Source organism: Haliotis rufescens, unplaced genomic scaffold, assembly GCF_023055435.1.
Source record: "Haliotis rufescens isolate VD_foot unplaced genomic scaffold, xgHalRufe1.0.p SCAF_21, whole genome shotgun sequence".
Taxonomy (NCBI): domain Eukaryota; kingdom Metazoa; phylum Mollusca; class Gastropoda; order Lepetellida; family Haliotidae; genus Haliotis; species Haliotis rufescens.
Window position 1 is genome coordinate 4299817 of NW_025963902.1, and position 27992 is coordinate 4327808.

Genomic DNA, 27992 nt, shown 5'->3' on the forward strand with positions numbered 1-27992 from the left:
GTATGTGAAGAGTTGTCTCCCCTACATGTAAGAATTATTTAGAAGCATTTCGAAATGTGACCTACAACAAAAGGGATCTTATGGGTGAAAAGTCACATTTTAACTTTTCATTATATTTTTTAACTAAAGTATCTTCGGAACACAAAAATACAATTCACAAGCTTAAATTCATATGTATTGCAGAGATACATGACATCAAACGTTTGGACTCATTTTCCGACTTATTAAGCGATCGTGAATATTTTATGGGATATTATTTTGTAGTGAAGACAGAACACAATTTAATTAAAATATACAAAATTATTCATGATACCTCACAACATAATATTATTCACGTAAGGTTTTGAGTGGTTTAGAATCCTGATTATTTAAGTATTACTGTAAACACAATATTTTGTTTTATTTGCTTACGTAATGCTCTTGTATTTCATTGAGAGCTACGAATCTTTGTATGATTAACATTTATCATATGAAGATTGACGAAATTGATTGGAAAATTAAATTTTATTTTTTTCCGAAGTTATTTAGTGATTTAGAAACAATATCGTTTGACAGAAACGTCAGTCATTTGAAGATATTTTTCTTCGTCACGACCGTCAATCAAAAGGGTGCATTCCATGAACAAATGAAATGAACGTATGGGTGAGTGAGTGAGTTGTGTTTAACGCCGCTTTTAACAGTATTCCAGTTATATCACGGCGTGTCAGCTTAATGTGGGAGGAAAGCCTGAAGTGATGCAGGTCTCAGACGTTTACCACTTCGGTGAAACCCACGAGCACGGTATGGTGCTGACAAACCTAGAAACATAATCGGGGTGAACCGGGAATCGAACCCACAATCATAGGTTTCTGGCGTACCCAAGGGACGCAACTCTGCACAGCTAATCGCGGCGCCTTAAACGACTGCCCCCAGAAACCTATGATTGTAGGTACGAGTCCCGGTTCGCCCCGATTATGTTTCTAGGTTTGTCAGCACCATACCCGTGCTCGTGGGTTTCACCGAAGTGGTAAACGTCTGAAACCTGCATCACCTCGGGCTTTCCTCCTACATTAAGCTGACATGCCGCGATATAACTGTAATACTGTTAAAAGCGGCGTTAAACCCAACTCACTCACTCACTCTGACATATTCAACTGAGGAGCAATAGGAAATATATTTCACAGTTGATTTGATCATGGTTGATATTCAAATTGAAAATATCTAAAGCGACATTATATCCACAAAATGGACTTTACTAGCGCTTATCAGCATTCAAAGAATACTTCAACACGGTTTTATTTGTTTATTTAAAAAAAAAATAATTTGATATAAAACTTTAAAAAAATAAATAATCGCATAATACACAATTGCTGGTGGGTATCTTAGACATCTTATCTTTGAAAGCCAATGAATATTTTCGGAACAAATTTACATTTCAAACAGTGGGGGTCGTTGGTTGATGTATGTCACCGTATCCCAATTGCGTGGATCGATGCCCATGACGTCAAACACTGGATTGTCTGGTCCAGACTCGATTATTTACAGACCGCCGTCTTATAGCTGGAATATTGCTGAGTGCGGCGTTAAAAAACAAACAAACAAACAAACATGATCACATTCCAGTTCCATATTACATTTTTTCTGCCGCTTTTCCACCATCTTCCCCAGGCAAGGGAGTTAACTGACTGTAAAAGCCCAGCTTCCTTTTACAGTCAGTCAACTCCCTTGCCTCGGGAAGATGCTTTCCGCCTGACATGGCGTTCATGGCTCTCGGCTGGAAGCTGGGATGTTTACATCACGACTAAAACACGAATGCTATTATTTACAACCCTCTGGTGCACGTGCGTTGCAGACACACGTGACGTTGCTAATGAATAATTTGCATACTCCCATATGCCAAGGGTCGGCGCATGGTTCTCGGTAAGACGTAACGACATCAAGTCGATGGCTTGCGGTGTATACATTTCTACTTTATACAGGTAGATATATACATGCAAAAAACACTGTGTTCCAGATCTGCACAAAGTGGTAGTGGTTGTTGTCTTGGTGCCCTGGAGCTCCCCGCCTAACCCTAGCTAGGCTGAGGGTAAGACCCCCCCCCCCCCCCCCCCCTCTCTCTCTCTCTCTCTCTCTCTCTCTCTCTCTCTCTCTCTCTCTCTCTCTCAGGATGGCAGACAGTGGATGTACAATGCAATGGGGATGAACAATTGGGATTAGCATCTCATAAATAACGGCAATTAAGTGTTTCAAGGCATATAGATGTCATGTCTCCTTTGGAATTAAATGTTCATTCAGACAATGGATGCCCCAAATTGGTCGCTATGACACTATTATTGAAGACCAGGTTTCGCGCTTGTCCACCCAACAGGGAGCATGTGGCAGAGTTGCCAGACACTCTACCCTGTTATGCTCTAAGTAGTGTAGATTTCCATACCCGAGGTGACAGCTTTGATCGGTTGTTATTACGATATTTGCATTTTGTTTTCATTCATTTTCTGTAGCATGGACAGAATCATTCTTGTTCTTCCAATTTTCGTTGGGAAGTTCTTCAATGCAAGACAGACAACACTAAGTTGTTGTTTTCACAGTCATTGGTTTGTAGGCGTGTATATGTTGCAGTCAATGTGATTCAACTAGGCAATCTATAAAATATCTAAATATTTTATGTCATTTTTCACTTAATTTGAAATAACTGAAAATGTGAAAATGTTAGTCCAATCTCATTCAAATCAGATCTTAGTTGTCGCAACCGCTGAACAAAGATCTGACAACATCCCAGTAGGGGTCACGTCAGAACGACCTTTCATCCGACCAATCAGAGCGTCGCTTACCAGATCATGAAAGTGACAGTCGGAATGTGATTTCTAATCATGCAACCTCGAAACATTTAACACGGGGTATGTCGAACGATAGTTACGGGATTAACGACTGAATCCACACAATCTAGACATAAATTGGCCATTCAAGAATGTTCTTTGTTCAGGTTTCAAATTTTTAATCGAGAATTAATCAAAATGTGTTTCGAAGCGTAGTCGCCAATTTGAAATTAAGGCCGTAAAGCACGAGAAAGCTGCCTTCTGATTGGCTAATGTCGACTTTTTGTCAGTCATTCCATTGGTCGGTCAAAGTTCGCGCAAGGGCGGTCTAACGTGACCCGTAATGGGGTGTCCTCAGATCTTTGTTTAGCGGTAGCGAGAACTAAGATCTGATTTTAATTAGATTAAATGTTAGTCATTTTACACATTAACTATAACATATACACACAATAAAAAAAGCAATGCTCGGGTGAAATATTTAGTTTGTCTTACAAGTCGAAATAGTGTAGACGAAAATCATACCGATGCTACCCCAAAGATACCTTGATTTCCTTATGAATTCCATGGGGGCGTTCGCTCGTCACCCCGAAGACCCGGGTTCGATTCCCGACATGGGTACAAAGTGTGAAGCCCATTTCTCGTGTCCCCCGCCGTGATATTGCAGGAATATTGCAAAAAGCGGCGTAAAACCAAACTCACTCACTATTATACTGTATTTCATTTTGTTGATCAACTTGACAATACGCCCCTTTACTATCAATAATAACGACAAATACTTACTGTGGGCGCAGCACAAGTCGCGAACTAGTCGATCTCACATTAAAAAAACAATAACGGCATCAACCAGTCCCGGGGAATTGCTGTAGATCAGTGGCCCTTTAAATTGCGTTTTAGAAGCTGTAGTATTCATGAAGGCAGAACTGACTAATAGACTAGAACTTAATTCCTTGCAGTGCGCGGCGCGGATGGCCCAGCCCTTAAGGCGCAGCAGTTCGCCGTGAAGAGTTGCGTCCCTTGGACACGCCAGAAACCAATGCTTGTTTGTTGGAAACCCGGTTGCCCTGATTATGTTTACTGACTCATAGACTAGAACTTAATTCCTTGCAGTGCGCGGCGCGGATGGCCCAGCCCTTAAGGCGCAGCAGTTCGCCGTGAAGAGTTGCGTCCCTTGGACACGCCAGAAACCAATGCTTGTTTGATGGAAACCCGGTTGCCCTGATTATGTTTCTAAGTTTGTCAGCACCTACCGGTGCTTGTTGTTTTCTCCGATTGGTTTGTTTGTTTGTTGTTTAACGCCGCACTTCCCCCAATTGGTAGACTCTAAGACATGCTCCACTTTAGTTCACTCCCACACCAAGCTCACACGCCGTGTTATAACTAAAAATGACCACATCACTCACTCATTCACAATCTCATTAAAATCAGATCTTAGATTTCGCTAACAAAGATCTAAGGACATCCCATTGCGGGTCATGTCAGAACGACCTTTCATCTGACCAATCAGAGCATCGCTTAGCAGATCATGAAAGTGACATTTAGAATGTGCTTTTTTTATCGTGCAACCTAAAAAACACACATGGTATTCCGAACGACAGTTATGGGCGTTATGGCTGTATTCATACAATCTAGACCATCTATTACATCTATTAGCTATTCCAGAATGTTCAGTTTTTAATTTTCTAATCGAGTATATTTCAAAATATGTTTGGAAGCGTAGTCGCCAGTTTGAAACTCGTGCTGTAAAGCTCGATTAGGCTGCCTTCTGATTGGCTATTGCCGACTTCTTGTTAGTTATTCCATTGGTCGGTCAAAGTTCGAAAGTTCGGTCTGTCGTGACCCGTAATCTGATCTTTGTTTAGCGATAGCGAGAACTAAGATCTGATTTTAATGAGATTGACTCGTTCTCATCTTCAATGCGACGTCTCGTTGGTAGGTGCTTGTACCGTTATGAAGCAAGTACCAAAAAACAAACAAGAAAAAAGAACTCTGGATTTATTGCACTGATCCACTGATGTTCAAATAAATACATAACAACAAAACACTTTTGAAAAAGATGTCACACAGAGGTGTGATAAACAACTTTATAAACTGGTTTCACACGCGCAGAACCAGGTTTGTGGACTGCGGCTGCGCTTGGAGAAGGTGGCCGTGGTTCCGGTGGAGTACTTCCGGTGGCGGGGGGACTGCAAGGTTTCTTTTTCACGGCCTTGGGATTAATGTTCTGAATCTGAAGACGCTGGACCATCAACGGCGGGAGTGGGAACCTGATGAAAGCAAATATTGAGAGAGACTGCTGTTTCATTCCACCCAGGGGTTGATAGCATGACAGCCTCAAACACCATACTTCATTAGTCCCCAGAGCGTGTCGCTAGTCATGCTTGAACAGGACAAATATGTTTACTATGTTTAGATTCATTATTATTCAGTTCCAGTTCCAGTTCCCTGCTTCAGAATAATAACCCTCAAATGAAACTAGTCAATGACGACAACCACCTTTGGATTTGTCCTCGGCACAAGTAAATAGTCTCGAACTAACGTGAATTTCGAAGGCGAACATGGTTAACACGCGCGCCTTTTGCAATCCGTTCATTATCGACCAAATTGTATTTGCAGACTGTTCAATCAAGCTAGCTGGAGTGAATTCAACCAGATTCTCCATATTGCAAATAGTAGTTCGCACATACCCTATTAGTATCATTTCCCCTTCCACCCATTCCTTATTGTAACGCTATAGCTCTAAACGAAGCAAGTCTAGATTTTCCACAGGTTCAGCTATCACACTGGGGCTCCCTTTCAATTTAAATGGAGTTGTTAGTTTCTATCAAAAAATATATTTTCAAGACTAAGCTTTAGTCTATATTGCACAGGACAATGACGTTTTTGCAAGCGGCGGGGAGATCGAGGTATGAAATAGGCATATAATAACAGAGTATATAATAAACTGAATAATTGAATAATTGGACTTTGACTGGAAATATCAACTGACCATGGACCCTTAATCAATTTATTGTCGTCTCCACATGTTAAGCCAGTTTTGACATATTCACTTCAAAATACTTCCTCGTCAGAAGCTCAAGTTTAAATGTCCTACACACTCATTTAACCGTGAAGATCCGCGTTAGAATTGGTCTTCAGCAACCCATGATTGTCGTGACGGATCGACTAATGGATCTGTTTATCACTACAAACTGCCATCACATGACTTGCATAATGTTGAGTGCGGCGTTAAAAAAGAAACAAACAACTAAAGAGGCGACTAACGGATCCGGTGGTCAGGTCGCTGACTTTGTTGATGCATATCATCGATTCCCAATTGCCTAAATCGATGCTCAAGATATCACCTACTGGATTTTCTGATCCAGACTCGATTATTGACAGACCGCCGTCATATAGCTGGAATATTGCTGAGTCGGCGTTAAACAACAAACAAAACCAAAAACAAACATACTCATTAACGTATGCTGGCATGTTCGGACCATACATTTTGAGGAACCTTTCTCTGCAGCTTTTGGATCTATTGACGGAAGAACGCCTTTCCTGTGGTTGTTGGGTGTCGGCATCATAAGTAACAGGAGTTGCGTCCCCCTGGAAAGAGTAAAGACATGGTGTGGTTCGAGGACCCCTTCCTTGGAGAAGATTGGTTGGTTTGTTGTTTAACGCCGCACTCAGCAATATTCCAGCTATATGACGGCGGTCTGTAAATAATCGAGGCTGGACCAGACAATCCAGTGATTGATATCATGAGCATCGATCCACGCAATTGGGATAGATGACATGCATCAACCAAGTCAGCGAGCCAGACCACCCGATCCCGTTAGTCGCCTTTTACGACAAGCATAGTCACCTTTTACGGCAAGCATGGGTTGCTGAAGACCTATTCTACACTGGAATCTTCACGGGTCTATGAGTGAAGTTGATATGAGTGAATTTGCCAAATGAGCCAAACGCTCAAGGGATGCAACTCTGCACAGCAAGTAGCAGCGCCCACTGCAACCCGTACAGTTTTGTATATTTATGTGGACAACTGTAAAACCCGAAATATCATTTTCTCATTTTGCTGAAGACCTATTCTACCCCGGAATTTTCACGGGTCCCTTGGAGAAGGAGAAGGGAAGGTAAACATTGTTAGTTTAAAAATACATTTTCACTCATCTAATATCTCCTAAAATGTTAATAACGTGGTTATCATAAAACCATAAGCGGGGTAGAATAGGTCTTCAGCAACCCATGCTTGACGTAAGAGGCGACTATGCTTGTCGTAAGAGGCGACTATGCTTGTCGTAAGAGGCGACTAACGGGATCGGGTGGTCAGGCTGGCTGACTTGGTTGATGCATGTCATCGTATCCCAATTGCGTAGATCGATGCTCATGATGTCAGTAATTGGATTTGCACGTGTATGTGTGTGTGTGGCTGCTTGTACTAGTCAGGACTGATGCCGATTTATAGTGCTAGCTCACTGAGATACCATGCCGCAGTTTAACAAGAATACCCCACTCAGACACAGTATACTGACTCCGAGCCGACCAGTCCTTGTTTTAGCCCCTTAATGCCGAGCGCCAGACAGGGTAACAACAAGTACCATCTTTTAAGGTCTTTTGTTATGGCGCGGCTGGGGATCGAACCCCGGACCTTCCGCTCTCCAGGCGGACGCTCTACCATTAGACCACGGAGGCGGCCCAGCTGTCAACTAAGTTTCACTATAATGTAGACTAGAAAAGTAATCCCACGAATAAATCACTCAGGAGAGCATATTGTAAATTCAGAATATCGCTACACGGTTTTAAGATTAACATGCTACGAAAGTCAAAACATACAAATGAAGACTTGAGTCTATATCTATGTACCCACTGTAAAGGGAGGCAATTAGAGGATGAATTTCATGTTTTGTTTATATGTTCAAAATATTCTTCTGTCAGAAACCACTATTTGCCTTGGTTATCCAATGTCCATCATGATAATCACAGATTATGTAATCTACTCAACTCCAAAAATATCAACATTGTAAAGGCTTTGGCCTTATACTTAAATCATGTATTTAATGTGAAATAAGACTACTTGTATTTATTTTCCTGACATCACGTGACGCAGCAATTATTGTAATTGTAATTGTACTCCAGGCCACATGGCCCAAAATACTGAATAAAGAATCTTGAATCTTGAATCTTGACTGGAACATAAAGCCGATTTTAACATTTACTTCCCACGACATAATAATTGTATTCAGAATATATTAATTTAATAGTGGGCGTGTTTTCACTCACGGCTTCTACTTCGGGGGTTTCTGTCTCGCTGCTCTGTGACAATTTGTCCATGAGGGCACTCTTCGTGGCGTCGCCGTGGAGCTTCACCACTCCCCCACCGTTCTTCGCGCCCCTCGCGTAAGTCTTGTACCGCTTCCTGGGCCCGCTAGAGGGCACTGCAGTACACTGGCGACTTCCGGTGTTACCAACGTGTTGACCATTCTGTTTACAGCTGTTTTGAAGGATCTATGGAACAGGATATGGCCCGTGTACATTGTTTTTAAACAATCAAATATATTCTGATCCTTTTTGTACAATAACGATAAAGTTGACCTTCAGTTCGACCGAATGTCATGGCTTCAGAATTGCTCACTTTAAAGGGGCACTTATCGCTGGCTTCTTCTCGGCTGTCTAACACTGCCCGCTTGGGCTCATTAGCTGCCGTGAGTCGATGTGCTCGCTAACGCAACATAGGAATTGCTGATGATCAGTGCCCCTTTTTAACCATTTTTAAATTGAATCTCCAATTTCCCCCGATTATGACCCTCGGTCTATCGGTTCATTAACATATTCAAACTCGTAACGTTTCCTCAAACATTCAGACGACAAGCTGGGATAGCTGAAATATGCAGCACCAAACGCAACTTGCATAATCAATCAGTCACTGTCTGGGTTTCTGTTCTAAAGTGGCCCAGTCGTCTAAGGCGCTGCGATTCGCTGTGCAGAGTTGCGTCCCTTGGGCACGCCAGAAACCTATGATTGTGGGTTCGAATCCCGGTTCGCCCGATTATGTTTCTAGGTTTGTCAGCACCATACCCGTGCTCGTGGGTTTCACCGAAGTAGTAAACGTCTGAGACCTGCATCACTTCGGGCTTTCCTCCCACATTAAGCTGACACGCCGTGATATAACTGGAATACTGTTAAAAGCGGCGTAAAACCCAACTCACTCACTCACTAAGGCGCCGCAAATCACTATGCAGGGTTTCGTAAACCTACGGCAGTGGGTTAGGATCCTGGTCCTCCCGATTATGTTCCCTGGTTTGTCAGTTCCATACGCGTGCTCTTGGGTTTTACTAAAGGCGACTATGCTTGTCGTAAGAGGCGACTAACGGGATCGGCTCACTGATTGGTTGATGCATGTCATCGTATCCCAATTGCGTTGATCGATGCTCGTGATATCAGTCACTGGCTTGTCTGGTCCAGACTCAATTATTGACAGACCGCCGTCATATGGCTTGAATATTGCTGAGTGCGGCGTTAGACAAAAAACAAACAAACAACAACATAAGAGCAAACAACTGTCCTCATTAGTCATACATTAACCATGTATGCTGACCATTCAGTATATGTTACACGTCCGACATCATTCGTCACCACTCGCCCCTTTCCGTAACCTGCAAGAAGACTCGTCCCCCTATCGATGAATGTTATGTGCGAAAATACGACAAACCAATCAGAATGCGCGTATGATTTCGAGTTCTTTGTCAAATAATCCCTCAGAAATAATTTTTGATTTTACATATGTCTTGCATCTAAAAATATACCCAAGACACAGTTAAATGTGTTCAATCATACTGTATAATTCCGCACGTCCACATGTCCTTTAAATTGCATCTGAAATATTTAATATATGGGAAAATTTATGTGAACCATTACGCAACGAGTTGACAATTGTTTTAGGTATGCCCGTTTGCGCTAAGACGGAGCCTAGTCGCAAAAATGGCCACGAGAGGGGCACGAGTCGCTATTCGGCTTGTCCCGGAATAACACGAGTTGGTCACGAATGGTCCGACATAATGGTTACACGTTTAATGTCTAACCTCTAGAGTGATAATTATGTATCTGACACGGCATGACACGAACACAAATAGCTCACCTTGTACACATACCACAGTGGCACACTCATCTGGGCGTGTTGTTGTCCAGCCTTCTGACGTGTTGCTCTCTCTTTGGTCAATTCTAGCAACTGCGTCAGCCGAGCCGTGGACTGTGATTGGTCCTTAAGCTTCCTTGGCGGTGCCGTCTTACCGCGTCTCCTAGGCAACTGTTTGTCTTCCTGTCTTCTCTCCTTCTCGGTCTTCGGCCATGTTTGTGGGCGTGGTTCAACTCCTTGGTACTCTTAAACACAGCACTCCAATACAACTTACTGATATGTGAAGATCGACCCGTGAAGATCCGATTATTTACAGACCGCCGCCTAATAGCTGGAATATTGCTGAGTGCGGCGTTGAACAAAAAACAAACAAACATGCGAAGATCATTGTGGGGTTTTGGTTTCTAACAATGAGTGAGTGAGTGAGTTGGGTTTAACGCCGCTTTTTAACATTATTCCAGTTATATCGCGGCGTGTCAGCTTAATGTGGGAGGAAAGCCCGAAGTGATGCAGATCTCGGACGTTTACCAGTTTCTAACAGTGACCCGTTTCAGTCTCGCCCTTTTGCTTTTCGGGCTTTTGGTGTTGTCTTCGTAAAAGGTGGACTAGGATTGGGACCTGTGGCAGTCCGTTAAAAAACAAGATTGTTGTTTAAAAACAACTAGCATGGCACTAATTAAAACTATATAAATCTATAGGGGTTGTCTCCCACCAAAAAACTACATGCCATAATAACTACACGACATTGTTTTCATTCAGTGTTTTTGTGTTGGTATGTTGTGACATTTGACCCGTGAAGATTCGGGGTAGAATAGGTCTTCAGCAACCCATGCTTGTAGTTAAAGGTGACTATGCGTGTCGTAAAAGGCGACTAACGGGATCGGGTGGTCAGGCTCGCTGACTTGGTTGATGCATGTCATCTATCCCAATTGCGTGGATCGATGCTCATGGTGGTAATCACTGGATTGTCTGGTCCAGACTCGATTATTTACAGACCGCCGTCATATAGCTGTAATATTGCTAGGTGCGGCGTTAAACAACAAACCAACCAACCAACTCTAGACCACTCCAGGGCGGATCCAGCATTTCAAAAGTGACTACATTTGGTTTTAAAAAGGGGGAGGGGTGTGTCCGGATAACAAGATAACAGGCAGTTATAAAGGTTATATGTGCCCACGTTCAGATGACCAACTCTCCGTCTTGACCATTGCAAGTCTACCTTATTTTATGACACACGTGGACGGTTCTGGGCCCACTTGCACAAAGTGATCTTAGCGCTAAGATGGCCGTAACTACCATACTAGGCTTAAGATAATCTTAACTCTAAGATGGTTTTGTGCAAGTGGGCCCTGGTATGTGACTCACTCGTTTCATAAAATTGGTTTTACATGGGAGCTCGTTTAGTATTCCATATGTATCATCCAAAAACTGGCTTCCAAAGGAGATATCCCATCTTCCCCAAGCTCCTCACAGCGATAGTCCGTTCGCGGAGCTCTCTATACTATCGCTGACACCAGTCAAAACTCCCCACTGTGATAGGTGACCCAAACCATGCTTGGAGTTGAACTCGCAATCGAATGACCGTTATGTTTACAAACAAGTGACGACTGTCGTGGCGCCGAATACACTTACCCCTGCTAAATTACTTGTCTTTGTTTGTCAATTTGAATTTTTATTTCATTAAAACTATCGTGTAATTGATATGGTAAGAATGTAAGGGAGAAGTTGGTTGATTTTTCGTTTGTCTGCAATCTCGAACCAATCTGATTATACAAACAACAAAGTAAATTCATCTGGAAAACATGGTTAAACGTAAACCTTTTCAAAATGAAATATGATGGCATTCCCAAAGACATACACAAAAGTATAAACGTTACTACATTTGGGATTAGAGGGCAAATTTCAAGATTCTTGTAATGGCCGCGCCCACACTAGTGGCAGCGATGTTACCGAGAGCGTAACGAAGGTGTCACGCGCTGGAAAGGAGCGTGCATCTTCCCGAGGCAAGGGAGGTAATTGACTGTAAAAGTCCAGTTTCCAACCTTACCGAACTAGGCTGGTTTTATGGAGTTATCGTTTGGCTGGATTAACGAGTCTATGCATATTCAAATCAAAATCGCCTAACGAAATCGACATCCGGATGTAAACAACATGGATTTCAACGGGCGGATTTCGGTCGACTGCAGGATTTGCAAAGCATGTGTACCGTCAAATGGGCGTAGACAGATAATTTCCAAATCTTTAAGCGCTTTTAATCAAGGTGCCCACATGATTTGATGCACTTCTCGAGGTAAGACCCGTTTTGAACCAACCGTGTTTTGAAATGTGATGTAGTCCCACTGTAGAGTAGATACCTTTTTATTATTTAGTCATTTCTTGGAAATATGCGAGAGGTCATTTCTTGGAAATCGAACATGCCATTTCCATTGTAGGGGTGACATATTTTTAAATTTCTAAACAAATATATGTCTACAACAAACTTTATGAATTAACATTCAATTATGTATTTAACATGTGTAAGTCTGATTAGTTAGTTTGCAATGACTCCCAGTAAATAAAAACAAATCAAAATATATGCCTCTCCAACTTGGATGTGGCAGAACTTGACCAAATCACGGTTACTCACACCTCACAACTGTCAATGGCTGATAATATTGTGTTTACATTCTCCGTAACTAGTTAAACGAAGCAAGATGACAACCCCGATCTATGATGTGGTTCAACATTAACCTGTAGATATACTGGGAATGATTGAGCCTGCTGGTACATTATGATTACCAAATTAACTGAGAATGACTGAACAGCCGTTTTTCAGGCTGCAAACGAGCCAGATATTTTGACACAGGGTATCTGCGTGGTGTAACCTGTCAATTTAAAGATTTCGCGGTTTCAAAGCCAGAGTGTGAAAGCAATGAGACCTTTGTGGCCAAATAGTGGTTCCTGAATTATTTTCTTAATTGTGCGCGTTTTGAAATGAATTTTATCAAGTTTGATAAGCGGTGACTTCAGTGATGCCAGGACATTGTTTTCGTGGCCTTTCGGAGGGAGGAGTATTTTCTGATGGATTTTCAAATCCCTTCCTGCCAAATCCTGCCACAGAAATGGCAATGAATATCGAACACAAAAAGTTTTGTAAACTACATGTTGTTATAAATAAAGTTTCTTCAAACACATTTTTATAATGTTATATTTTACTTTCATTGTCGGTCTTTTCAATGACGATCGATATTGCCTATTCCGAGTCTGTTCACTTTGAACATGTCCCTGACAGTTTCATAAACATTTCACTTGTATGCAAAAGATATGCCTTTGTAGAGTCTTGTAATCTCATCTCCGAAACAGTCAGGATTACGCCCTAGAACAACATTCCGTCGCCAAAAATAACCGATATCAAACTACCGTATTTCCTCTATTAGACGCAAGGCCGTCTATTAATTTCGCGAGAGCCATTGACTTGGCATGTATTAGAGACCGAGGTGCCGTTGTACAAAACAACATTAGCGCTACGACTGTCGTAAGTCTATGTCAAGGTATGGGAGTTACGATCACCTTAGCGCTAAAGTCGCTTTGTACAACGGCGCCCAGGCTTGTATTAGAGACCAAGCGTGTAATAGAGGAAATATCGATACGTTTTATGTTCCTAGTGGTGATCGATGTATTTATGCGCACCTTTTGTGTGAAAAGGCTTACTGTATTTAAAAGGGCTTTCCATAGCAAAAACGAAACCCCTTTTTAAACAAAAAGAATCAAGCATTCTTCAATGTCATGGTAGAATACAATACAGATCTTAGAGCCTTACAAGTGATATGAAAGATGGAAGCTGATTGGTCAATAGGAAGGGCACAGAAGGGACATAACTCGTTATAGACACTGGTGATTCAACGATAGAGCCAAGAAATTCCAACCTAGTTCGGAAAGACTGCAATCTGGACTTTTATAGTCAGTTAACTCCTCTGCCCCGGGAAGATGGGGATATCCCTGGGTGAGATCAAGCTGCAGTGCAGTGAATTTGCATCCCAATACTTTGCAGATCATTGTGACGTCATCAGTTACCATGACGTCACAATCAAATGACATCGCTATTCCTTCAATATGGGGTATATTCTTTTCCCACGTGCTTCATCAGATGTCTATTTTCGTACTCTAGTCGACTTACTCTGGTTCTTGCCCCGGCTCTTCAGAGTGACTGTCTCCCCCATTCTCTGGTTGATTGTCACAGTACACTTTGGGGTGGCGTTCGGCCGACCTCTACCTGGGTTATCACCATGGTAACACAATGGCTGACCGCTCTTCTTGGAACCAGCGCCATCTACACGCAAGTGCTCCTTCTCCGGACCAAACTCCTCCTTGCTCGCCGTGTATGGATTCTGAAACAGTGAGTGAGTGAGTGAGTATGGTTTCACGCCGCTTTTAGCAATATTCCAGCAATATCACGGCGGGGGACACCAGAAAAGGGCTTCACACATTGTACCCATGTCGGGAATCGAACCCGGGTCTTCGGCGTGACGAGCGAACGCTTTAACCACTAGGCTACCCGACCGCCCCGATTCTGAAACAGAGGACATATATAACTTCAATAGCGACATATAACTGCGTGAAGACTTCAATGTCTTACATTTATATTTCAACTTTATCACAACGGCATGTGGTGGATGAAATTGAATTTAACGTCGCTTTCAAGGTTATTTCACATATACAGCGACATGCATGCACGTGTGTGCGTGGTTTGCTTGTGCGGTTTACTAGTCCGAAGAAATGCCGGTCTTATACTTCTAACCAATGAGATACCACGCAGCTTCGTAACATGGATACCACTCTCAGACACAGTATACTCCGAGCCGAGCAGTCCTTGTTTAATCTCTTAATGTTCAAATATGAATGAATCCATCTTCCAGAGGCAAGGGAATTAGCTGACTGTAAAAGTCCAGTTTCCACCCTTGCAGAACTGAGATGGAATTATGGAGTTATCGTTTGGCTGGATTAACGAGTCTATGCATAGTCCAATCAAAATCGCGTAACGAAATCGACATCCGGTTGTAAACAACATGGATTTCAACGTCCAGATTTCGGTCGACTGGAGGATTTGCAAAGCATGTGTACCGTCAACTGGGCGTAGACAGATATTTTCCAAATCTTTTAATGCTTTTAATCAAGGTGCTCACATGATTTGATGCACTTAAGACCCGTTTTATTTAGGAGATAAACCTACTGTGTTTTGAAATTTGATGTAGTCCCACTGAAGAGTAGATACCTCTTTATTTTAATTTGGAACCGGGCGCTTTAGGGGTGTCTACTCTACAGTGGGACTCATCAAATTTCAAAACACAGAAGGATTATCTGCATTCTACCAAGAGGCAGGGGAGTTAACTGGCTGTAAAAGACGGGTTTCCACCCTTTCCGAACAAGGTTTGAATTTCGGTGTCACATTTTGGTTGGACAAACGAGTCTATGCATAGTCCAATCAAAATCGCGCAACGAACTTGACATTCGGTGGCTCTACGATCGAGCCCAGAAATTCCAGCCTAGTTCGGCAAGGGTGGAAACTGGACTTATATAATCAGTTAGCTCCCTTGGCTCGGGAAGATAGAAGGTGTCTGTATTGAGGGATTGTAAAACTTGACAGAGAAATCAGCTTACAAGCACGAAGCTATACGGCGGAAACAAGCTGCGGACGAACAATCAATATAAGCAGGAACATCCATGGCTACAGGCGAGGTGACGTTAAATGGGGTTTGTCGCGTCCAACATTATTGAACATACAGTAAACTACGGTTATAACGAACACGCTTATAACGAACTAACGGATATAACGAACTAACCTTTTAGTCCCGACTATATGCTGTACACAGACTTGACCAGTCCTTGTTTTAGCCCCTTATATTATATTATTAATGCCGAGCGCCAGGAAGGGTAACGACAAGTACCATATTTTAAGTCTACGGTATGACGCGGCCCGGGAATAGAGCCCCTGACCTTAATAATAAATCCGCTCTCCGGGCAGACTCTCTACCACTTGACCACGGAAGCGATCCCCGTGGCCGCAAAAGTTCTCATATTGCCTGATTATATAAGTAAATAAGATGTTCGAAACACATAAACGTATGTACACTGAAAGGCAAAAGAATCGTCACTTCTTAAAATACTGATAAAACTTAACAGACACTGGTAGTTACATGTTCTGTGGTCAATAAACTCATTTATCGTTCTACTGCTTTTTTTTGTTGCCTTAAAGTCCATTTAACAATTGAGTTTAAAATGGAGTGCTTTGCCCAAACGCAGCCTACAAAAGTGCAATGGGACTCAGTTGCGGAAACGTCTTGTCAAAGGGACTCACATGATGCACGTGCATATCGTGGATGGTATGGGTATAAAAGACACCCCAAACTGTTAAGCTGGCTTTCGCTATTTCCATTCATCAGCCATGCCAAGATTATCAGGAAATGAGAGACAACAAGCGATCGGAAGACTGCAAGCAGGCCAGAGTGCACAGGACGTTGCAGATGCATTCAATGTCAACGTCAGAACGATATATCGTTTGCAACATCGCCACAACACCACCAACACCAACGACGACCGACCGCGTAGTGGTCGTCCTAGAGTCACTTCTCCCAGACAAGATCGGTTCATGATCCGCCAACATCTGCAGAACCGATTCCAAATGGCCACTGAAACAGCTCGGCAACCATTGGCAACCACCAGCGTGCCATCAGTGATCGTACAGTCCGACGTCGCCTAACTGCCAACAACATCTCGTGCCACCGTCCTGCTCGTGTACCCATCCTGAGAGATCGTCACCGACAGGCCCGACTGCAATTGGCAGGCAGCATCAAAATTGACGTCAACAGCACTGATGAAAGTCGCTTCTGTGTTTCAACGGTGGATGGCAGAGTTAGGTTCTTGCGAAGGAGGGGCGAACGTTATGCTGATGCTTGTGTTATGGAACGAGATCCAAGCATCTTGGTTTGGGGTGGAAGCGGACTGAACCAGAGAGTGGGACCTGTGGTCTTTCAGAATATTGGTCCAGGCAGGGGTAATGGCATCACAGCTCTCCGCTACATTGACCAAGTCCTCAGACCCCATATCGTGCCTTTGTTTGCCCGTCATCAAAACCACACCTTTTAGCAAGGCAACGCCCGTCTCCACACTGCCAGAGTCACCAGGGACTTCCTCCAGCAGCACAACATCCCAATCATGCCTTGGCCTGCCCTCAGTCCGGATTTGAATCCCATTGAACACTTGTGGGATGAGATCCAACGCCGACTCAACGACGTACGCCCAAGGCCGACAACTGCAGCAGAACTGCGTGTAGCGTTCCTGAGGATATGGGCCCATATCCCAATGGCCTTCATCACCAGGCTAGTCCACTCCATGTACAGGAGATGTGTGGCTGTAGTCAACGCCCGTGGTGGCCACACCAGGTACTGATTTTTAACCCCCTAGCTGTGATGTCTTCTGGTGCCTCCCCAAATTCACAATTCGCAAAAACATCCCCCAGACTGTTAATTTCATTTATGTCTTTACTTACATATATAAGCATTTGAAAATAAAAATATTTATATGATACATCCACATGACGTTTCTTTTGCCTTACAGTGTATATTTGTCTAACCTTGACCTCACCTTTATGCAGCCAAAGCCTGCTGTGACATTTTACGACAACGTCAACGTTTATATTGATATTAGCGTTGGCAAATATGTTTGTATAATTTCTAATATGTCTCATTTTATATCAGTAACTGTTTTATACCATGCTTTATTGTCTCTCATAAATCATTGAGCGATTGTCGTAGACACTTTCCCTACAATATCATTGTATTTTAAAATTTATTTTACGAGTGAGACTTAAATACAATTTTCCGTCTGTCTATCTGTCGGTCTTGTCTGGTGTTATTTAACCTCATTAATGCCGGATGAGTGAATATGGTTTTACGCCTCTTTAGCAATATTCAGCAATATCACAGCGGGTATCACCAGAAAGGAGTGAGTGAGTATTGTTTTACGCCGCGTTTAGCAATATTCAAGCACTATCACGGCGGGGGACACCAGAAAGGGCTTCACACACTGTACCCATGTGGGGAATCGAACCGAGTCTTCGGCGTGACAAGCGAACGCTTTAACCACTAGGCTACCCCACCGCACGATGTCGGATGAAGAACATTGTTGACCTATAGATGCCCAGGCCTGTGAGGCTGTTTTGCTACTCACGATCCACTTGGGCTTGTTGAACTGGCGGGGGATGGGCTTCTTGCCAGTGAGCCAGGGGTCTGACAGCACCTCCTCCACGACCGGGCGGAGCAGGGGGTTGTACTGGAGCATCCTCCGTATCAGCACCATGCAGTCTACACAACAGGGGAGAGTTAAAACAACATTTTGGCGTGTATTTCAGAGCAAGCACCTGACCAAACATACCGAAATTACCTTGAGTAGGTGAGTGAGTTTGGTTTTACGCCGCTTTAAGCAATACTCCAGGAATATCACAGTGGGGGACACCAGAAATGGGCTTCACACATTGTACCCATGTCGGGAATCGAACCCGGGTCTTCGGCGTGACGAGCGAACGCTTTAACCTCAAGGCTACCCTACCGCCCCGAAATTACCATGAATAAGGAAAAAAGATATTTATTGTTTGCTCATGGTGGTATAACCGTAAAACTGGTGTGCATACAGTGTAAATCCGCATAGCCGAATTAAGAATCAATATATCTATTTACTTTAAAAGACATATGTTTTGACGCGGAAAAATCAAGGTTAGAATTTCTTCAGCAACCCATGTTTGTCGCAGGTGGCGACTAACGAGATCGGGTGGTCAGGTTCGGTTATTCGGTTGATGCATGTCATCGCATCCCAATTGCGATCGATGCTCATCATGTCAATCACTGGATTGTCTGGTCCAGACTCGATTACTTACAGACCGCAGTCACATAGCTGGGAAATTTCGTTGAGAGTTTGATCTTCTCAATACATTTTACATCATGCAGCTATCTTTTGTGATTTTTAAAAATTATGGTAAAGTTTCTTTTGACCGTCAGTATATACTCATGTGTATATATACTTTACTTTCCGATATAAAATACAAGATCAGCGCGCTGGACGCGCATCTATCGTTCTGTATCAACTGAGTGAGTGAGTGAGTGAATTGGGTGTAACGCCGCTTTTAACAGTATTCCAGTCATATCACGGCGTGTCAGCTTAATATGGGAGGAAAGCCCGAAGTGATGCAGGTCTCAGACGTTTACCACTTCGGTGAAACCCACGAGCACGGGTATGGTGCTGAAAAACCTAGAAACAAAATCGGGGCGAACCGGGATTCGAACCCACAATCATAGGTTTCTGGCATGCCTAAGGGACGCAACTCTGCACAGCGAATCGCGGCGCCTTAGTCGACTGGGCCCCCCGTGCCCCCGTATCAACTGATTGGATCTCATCTTGGTCTCATATCAGGTCCGCTCGGCCAACTATACTACTCAAAAGAAGTTAAGGACCAAGCCATGCCAGATTAACTATGGTAATATGAAAGAATAGATTGGTCCTTAACTTCTTTTGTGTAGAACATGACAGATTAACTCTGGTAATATGAAAGAATAGAGTGGTCCTTAACTTCTTTTGAGAAGTACATACTACTGAATATTTATTAAATAAAATAGCTACGCGGTAAATCCTAAATAACAATGAACAACGAAGCGTGGTTTATGTCACGATAAAACATTGTTCTGTCTTGACGTCATTTATGGAAAATAGAACATGTGCGCGCAACTTGATGACGAGGAAAGTCTAGTGAGTTGTTCCCCATAATGCAGCTGGACAGCGCAGATGAACGCAATGGCCGCGCGATCGCACCCAAAAGTGAGAGAGATATGACAGTCAGTATTGGGAGAAAAGGTGCAGATAATCGACTTGAAAATTGTGAGAATACCAAACTTAACCCCCACCCCCCTGTACATAAAATGGACTTGTCCAACATTGAAGAGGTCACATTCTTGAAAAAGGTGTACAAAATGATATCTCATATAAGAAATAAACGTCTCGTTGTCGTTGTTTATCGTACAATAAATTATATTGTACGATAAACAACTCCTACTTGTCGTTTATTTCTTAAATAATGTTGGTTGGTTTGTTGTTTTACGTCGTACTCTGCAATATTCCAGCTATATGACGTCGGTCTGTAAATAATCGAGTCCAGACCAGACAATCCAGTTATCCACGCTATTGGCATCGATGACATGCTTCAACCAAGTCAGCGAGCCTGACCACCCGATCCCGTTGGACGCCTCTTACGACTTAAATAATGTATTAACAAATGTAAAGGTTGGGCAGTATAGGACGCAACAATATCCTGGCGGTCATGTAAGAAACACTCACCAAATGAGACATTACGCTCGAATCTGAGCCTCTGCATTCTCATATCCTCGTCCATCTCGCTTAGCTGACTGTCGTTGTAAGGGAGACGGCCGTTCACCATGGCGAACAGGATGATGCCACTGGAAATACACCCATCGGTATCAGACAAGGTTGTGTCTTGGGCCCAATTTTATTCTTTCTAAACGAGACAGCGTGTACTATCAAAAGGAAACGTAACCGTGGAATTTTCGCGTTATACAAAAATGAAGATTTTGTGTTGACATTGTTCTTATTGATTATTGCTGTTCGTGATTTGCAAAAAACAATTTGATAAATACAATTGAAATTCATTCCATGTATGTAAACAGGCAATGGTAAATATATTAATTTCTCATAATACTGAAAATGTTCGCATTGTAGCCATGTGTCACATGTTCCGGATTCATTGCGCATGCGTTTGCATTGTTTTATGATGCCGCACGTAAAATGCCTGGAATACCCCATTGTTAATATTCACAAGTATGTATCCACTACGTTCCTGAATTACCTGTGAGCACATTTTCAGAAGACAAAAGTCCTGTACACTGTTTTTAGCCACGAGTAAAGCATTTACTCACAGACTCCAGGCATCCGCTCTGTATCCGTCGTACGGCTTGTTCTTGATCACTTCCGGTGCTGTGTACGCATACGACCCACAGGAAGTCTTCAGGAGCAGGTTCCGGTCTGGGAAGCGGCAGGAGAATCCAAAGTCTACAATGAAAACATGACACACATTAAAATTTTTTTTATAATAAACATGCATGTTTTCAGCATTCTGTTTGCGTATCATTGTGATAAGGAAGACTTAGTGTAAAATAATTGTACTACTTCATATGTCCCCGCGGTGATTCTGGGTTGGAATTGTCCCCAGAAACCTATGCTGGTCGGAAAAGGAGGCCAGTTGGATCGGGTTTTGTTTGTTTGTTTGTTTGTTTGTTGTTTAACGCCGCTCTCAGCAATATTACAGCTATATGACGGCGGTCTGTAAATAATCGAGTCTGGACACAGCAATCCAGTGATTAATATCATGAGCATCGATCTACAGATGCATGAATCAAGCCAGGGAGCCTGACCTCCTGATCCCGTTAGTTGTCGTTTAAGTTTGTTTGTTGTTTAACGCCACGCTCAGCAATATTCAAGCTATATGACCGCGGTCTGTAAAGAATAGAGTCTCCAGTGATCGACATCATGAGCTTCGATCTACGCAATTGGGATACGATGACATGCATCAACCAAGTCAGCGAGTCTGACCACCCGACCCCCGACGCCACACTCAACAATATTCAAGCTATTTGACGACGGCCTGTAAAGACTTAAGTCTCCGGTGATTGACATCATGAGCATTTATCCACGCAATGGGATACGATGACATGTATCAACAAGTCAACGAGCCTGATCCCCCGTCCTCTTACGACAAGTATCATCGCATCTTATGACAAGCATGGGTTGCTGAAGACAAATTCTAACCCGGATCTTCACGGCTGCGACTCTGAGTGTATTAACGAGTATACTTCCTCATCATACTGACCTACATTCCGAAGAAATCAGTATTTCATGACCTACATTCCTGCTATTAATATAGGCTTACCTGTTATTTTAACGGTAGTTTCTGACGTGATGAGGATGTTCTCGCACTTCAGATCTCTGAAGACAGAAAGATACATTGAGAATGTACCTCAATCATCTTTCACACAAACAGAAACATGACACTTCTATTCAGGTTCGTACACTATGACGACTGTAACTCCCATATTTTAACATAGGCTTCCCACAGTGGTAACGCTAAGATCGCTTTGTGAAACGGGACCCTGGACCCGATTCCTCAAAACGATCGCAGCGCTAAAGCGATTTTATCACCCATACTGGCTTCCGCAGGAGATATCGCTTGGATATATCGTAACAATGAAATTACAATGCTTTAAAATGCAATACAATGCTTCACAGGTGAGGTGAAACAGGGTTTAACGTCGCGGTCAAGATTATTGCACTGATATAGCGACGTGTTGTGCAGGTGTTACTGTGAGTGAAATCCATCTACCTGTGCACGATGGCGTTGTGCAGGTGTTACTGTGGGTAAAATCCACCTACCTGTGCACGATGGTGTTGTTGTGCAGGTGTTACTGTGGGTGAAATTCACCTACCTGTGCACGATGGCGTTGTTGTGTAGATGTTACTGTGAGTGAAATCCACCTACCTGTGCACGATGGCGTTGTTCGTGTTACTGTGACTAAAATCCATCTACCTGTGATCGATAGCGTTGTTGTGCAAGTGTTACTGTGACTAAAATCCACCTACCTGTGCACGATGGCGTTGTTGTGTAGATGTTACTGTGAGTGAAATCCACCTACCTGTGCACGATGGCGTTGTTCGTGTTACTGTGACTAAAATCCACCTACCTGTGCACAATCGCGTTGTTGTGTAGATGTTACTGTGAGTGAAATCCACCTACCTGTGCACGATGGCGTTGTTCGTGTTACTGTGACTAAAATCCACCTACCTGTGCACAATCGCGTTGTTGTGTAGATGTTACTGTGAGTGAAATCCACCTACCTGTACACGATGGCGTTGTTGTGCAGGTGTTACTGTGACTAAAATCCACCTTCCTGTGCGGGCTGGCGTTGTTGTGCAGGTGTTTATGTGACTGAAATCCACCTACCTGTGCACGATGGCGTTGTTGTGCAGGTGTTACTGGGACTAAAATCCACCTTCCTGTGCAGGCTGGCGTTGTTGTGCAGGTGTTTATGTGACTAAAATCCACCTACCTGTGCAGGCTGGCGTTGTTGTGCAGGTGTTTATGTGACTAAAATCCACCTACCTGTGCACGATGGCGTTGTTGTGCAGGTGTTACTGTGACTAAAATCCACCTACCTGTGCACGATGGCGTTGTTGTGTAGATGTTACTGTGAGTGAAATCCACCTACCTGTGCACGATGGCGTTGTTGTGCAGGTGTTACTGTGACTAAATTCCACCTACCTGTGCACGATGGCGTTGTTGTGTAGATGTTACAGTGGGTGAAATCCACCTACCTGTGCACGATAGCGTTGTTGTGCAGGTGTTACTGTGAGTGAAATCCACCTGCCTGTGCACGATGGCGTTGTTCGTGTTACTGTGACTAAAATCCACCTACCTGTCCACGATGGCGTTGTTGTGTAGGTGTTACTGGGACTAAAATCCACCTTCCTGTGCAGGCTGGCGTTGTTGTGCAGGTGTTACTGTGACTAAAATCCACCTACCTGTGCACGATAGCGTTGTTGTGCATGTGTTGCACGCCCTGGCTCATCTGTTTGAAGATCTTCTTGGTGAGGTCCTCACTGATGCCGCGTTGGTTGTTGTTGATGGTTCGGTTGATCATGTCCAGTAGGTCCCCCTTCTCGCAATACTCGAGGACAAGGTACACCTGGTCGGCCGTGGAGAAGTTCTCGAACACTTGAACCTGGGACGTGGACATGTGACATAGCTTCGATTATACAGTAAACTACGGTTATAACGAACACGTTTATAACGAACTCACGGATATAACGAACTTACTTTTTGGTCCCGACGACTTGCTGTAGTCATGCTGTATATGTACTTATAACGAACTACGGTTATAGCGAACTAAAATTAGTAGTCCCTTTGAGTTCGTTATAACCGTAGTTTACTGTACATAAGTTTTGTGTCTCATCTCCTACTGGGTAACTCTGGAAGGGGGAAACCGGATGTCGATGGCGTGAGCATCTATTAGTATACTCATCACGTTTGGATGCGTATACTGTCATAGCGACTGATTTACGACACCCATTGTCTGAAGAACATTTAATTGCAAAGGCTAATTACCCTGGAGCCATGACATCTATATGCCTTGAAACACTTCATTGCTGTTATTTATAAGATGCTAATCCTATTTGTTAATCCCCATTTTTATGTACATCGACCGTCTGCCATCCTGAGCGAGATGTGCAAGTATGTGACTGATGATTTACTGTTTACATTTATATTTATTACTTACTAAATGTCAGGTGACCTTGACTATATAAGCCTTGGTCCAGAGAGAAGGAGAAAAGAAAGGTCTTACCCTTAGCCTAGGTAGGGTTAGGCTGGGTGCTCCGGGGCACCTAGACGACAACCACTACCACTATGTGCTGACCTGGCACATAGTGTCTTTTGTATGTATATATCTACATGTATAAAGTAAAACTGTATATACCGCAAGCCATCGTCTCCAAGTTGTCACTTCCTACAGGAACCATACGTCGGCCTCTTGCATATACGAGTATGCAAATTATACATTTATCAACGCCAGACCACACGCGTTGCTAACACACCACGTACTCACCACGAGAGGAGGATTTGAGGAATTGGTGAATTAGTGAGAGCCCCAAGCCAATAAAATGTTAAACAAATAGTGAGTGAGTGAGTGAGTGAGTGAGTTGGGTTTAACGCCGCGTTTAACAGTATTCCAGTTATATCGCGGCATGTTCAACAAATAACAACTAGGTGAGTGAGTGAGTGAGTTGGGTTTTACGCCGCTTTTAACAGTATTCCAGTTATATCACGGCGTGTCAGCTTAATGTGGGAGGAAAGCCACAAGTGATGCAGGTCTCAGACGTTTACCACTTCGGTGAAACCCACGAGCACGGGCATTGTGCTGACAAACCTAGAAACATAATCGGGGCGAACCGGGATTCGAACCCACAATCATAGGTTTCTGGCGTTCCCAAGGGACGCAACTCTGCACAGCGGATCGCGGCGCCTTAGACGACTGGGCCACCCGTGCCCCCCAACAACTAGGAGAACCAGCCTGAAGAGGTTCGCTGGAGTGGAAGCTCGCTCAAATGTTGGGATTAATTTACTCAAAGTTGGTATTTATATCTATCTGCTGTCTGAGAGTTCATATATATGTATATGTTTTTAACTTTTTTTTGGTGGGTGGGGGTGTGGGGTGTGGGTGTGGGGTGGGGGTGTGGGGTGGGGGTGTGGGGGTGTGGGGGTGGGGAAGAGGTATACTCACCACGTGTGGGTGGTGGGGGAGCGTAGCGTGGTTGTCTAGTTCACGGGGAAGGAACTTTCGGAGAAACTCTTTTGGCACCAACTTCTTGTTGATCACCTTGATAGCCACCTTGGATGTAGAGATACAGTACAACCTCATTAGTGCGGACACCCTTTGTCCAGAAAGCCACCTTTAGGAGATTACTTCTTGGAAGGTTGGCTTATATATGAAAGGAACATCTCACAAACCTCACCAGTTAATCTGGACATTTATTAATCCGAACCATCTCAATAGACATGCTACGGTCCGGACTGAGAAGGTTTAACTGTGCGTTGTATATACAAATGAGTGAGTGAGTGAATTTGGTTTAACGGAGCTTTTGAGCAGTATTCCGGTTATATCACGTTGTGTCAGCTAAATGTGGGAGGAAAGTCTTAGACGTTTACCACTTTGGTATATTGTGCTAAAAAACTAAAAACATAATCAAAGCGGACCGGGATTCGAACCCACTATCATTGGCGTTTGTGGCATGCTTGAGGGACGCATCTCTGCACAGCGATTTGCGCCGCCTAAGACAAAGGGGTCAAAATTAGTTGTTTACAAATACATTTGACAAAATCAGTTGCATGGGATTGCTTGGAAAGATATGATATTAATACAAAATAACCACATCGTAAATCGTGCATTAAATTTTATTTAAAGAGCCATTTGCATGGTCCATTTTTTAGTACATGGTGCAATAATTCTTCTGTCGCACATGTTCATATGAACTAAATATAAAAGTTGTATGATATTTCTCATTATTTATAAATCCAGATTTGAAAGAAAAATAATAATAATATCAGTAAATAATGTAACCCCAATATCATGGTTCAGTCGGTACCCTTTACCTTTTTTTATAATCCATATTCGTATTATTTATTTCACAAAAAAATGAATCCCAACCGTGGGATTTAAAAAAATGGATTAATTTGTTCCAGAAACAAACTCGAAAAGATTAAGCTGTCCGCATGTTTGAAATATAAATTTGGGGCAAATGAAGCAAATTTATTGATTTTCAAAGATCAGATTCTAAGATACCCACCAGCAGTTGTGTGTTATGCGATTTATAGTTATTTTAATTGTTGAAAGTTTTTAAAGCAAATTAAATATTTAAACCATGTAGAAGTATTCTTTGAGTGCTGACAAAAGGCAAGAACAGTTCAATTTTATATATTCTCTCTAACTTACGATATTTTGATTTGGAAATGAAACATATGATAAAATCAACTGAGAGGTATAGTTTCTTTTGCATTACAGTAACTTATGTCATGAATGAGGATAAATTGTATGTACATTTGATTGTTCCAGCTCAGTGAGTGAGTGTGATTTTACGCCGCTTTTAGCAATATTCCAGCAATAAAACGGCGGAGACACCAGAAATGGTCTTCACACATTGTACCCATGTCGGGAATCGAACCCGACGTGACGAGCGAACCACTAGGCTACCCGACCGCCCCCTCCAGCTCTCAAATGCTTGTCAACCCTTGCACTATACCCTTGGCCATGACACACGTGTACTATACCAAAACTGGTTTGTTCTAATAATAATTACACCGGTATTGTTAATCATTTACCCTCAAATATATGTCCATGGATATGACGACCCTACCACAAATCGGTTATTTTTTTTACAAGAATGTCCCTTTAGGGTCGAATCTTTTCGAAATTATGTCAATATTTTTCGAAATTATTCAACCCGTAAAAATTTGGTTTAAAATTGGTCTGCAGCCACCCATGCTTGTCGTAAGAGGCGACTAACGGAATCGGGTGGTCAGATTCGCTGACTTGGTTGATGCATGTCATCGCATCCTATGTGCTTAGATCAATGCTCATGATGTCAATCACTGCATTGTCTGATCTGTTATTTACAGAACACATCATTAAGTTGGAATATTGCTCAGTGCGGCGCTAAACAACAAACAAACAATCGAAATAATTCTTCAATGTGCCGTATCACAAGGGATCAAGCCTACTTCAGCCGTTAGTTAAAGTAAATGGTAATTAACAACAAGTACACGCTTTGCCCCCATACAACGATACTCTTACACGGGTTTTACCCAAAAATCAATCAAGACAAACCCGTGGGGGAGTTTTACCCAAGAATTAATAACGACAAACGGGCGGTCGGGTAGCCTAGTGGTTAAGGCGTTCGCTCGTCATGCCGAAGACCAGGGTTCGATTCCCGACATGGGTGCAATGTGTGGAGCCCATTTCTGGTGTCCCCCGCCGTGATATTGCTGGAATATTGCTAAAAGCGGCGTTAAACCATATTTACTCACTCACTCAATAAAGACAAACGGTATACTCACGAACGGGTTGCTACCATCCACGGTGTCAGACAGTCCCTTGCATCGAGCGAGTTTGGCTGCCGATACTTCAGCGAGACTGACTTTGGCGTATGCCCCTTCCCCCAAAGTCTTACCGAGAAGTCTGTACCCCCTGCCCAGACACTCTGTCATTACAATCTCACTCTCGGTTTCTTTGGCGGTCTGGGACTTACACGAGAAGAGTTGTCCTTTCTTACCCCCCTCGGCCTCTGGTACATTAACCCTGCGATTGTAAGGTAGCTTAATCGTACCCGTTGCCATTTGCAGGTGTTTTTTTCTACCTGTTCGGAAATCTGTCCGTTCTTTGAGCAGTTACATCGCCACGTCTTCTCGCTATCCTGCCATGGCGCTGACAGCGCTCTTTCGC

The 27992-nt window shown here is 43.1% G+C and overlaps 1 protein-coding gene across 2 annotated transcripts; it reads right to left on the reverse strand.

Moving 5' to 3' along the window:
* Positions 1-4774: 4774 nt before the first annotated feature.
* LOC124133389 (testis-specific serine/threonine-protein kinase 1-like) lies at positions 4775-27992 on the reverse strand. Of its 2 annotated transcripts, none has more exons than XM_048401136.1 (12): positions 27608-27992; positions 25278-25385; positions 23521-23720; positions 21875-21930; positions 20865-20997; positions 20269-20387; positions 18115-18248; positions 14066-14276; positions 9913-10154; positions 8058-8282; positions 6277-6380; positions 4775-5059 (listed from the first exon to the last, which is right to left on the reverse strand). In XM_048401136.1, exons 1-12 carry the CDS (start codon positions 27884-27886, stop codon positions 4852-4854), a joined length of 2019 nt encoding a protein of 672 aa, XP_048257093.1. In that variant the 5' UTR covers positions 27887-27992; the 3' UTR covers positions 4775-4851. The 2 variants fall into 2 exon arrangements, with proteins under 2 accessions (XP_048257093.1, XP_048257092.1); XM_048401135.1 differs by having other exon boundaries at positions 6244-6380.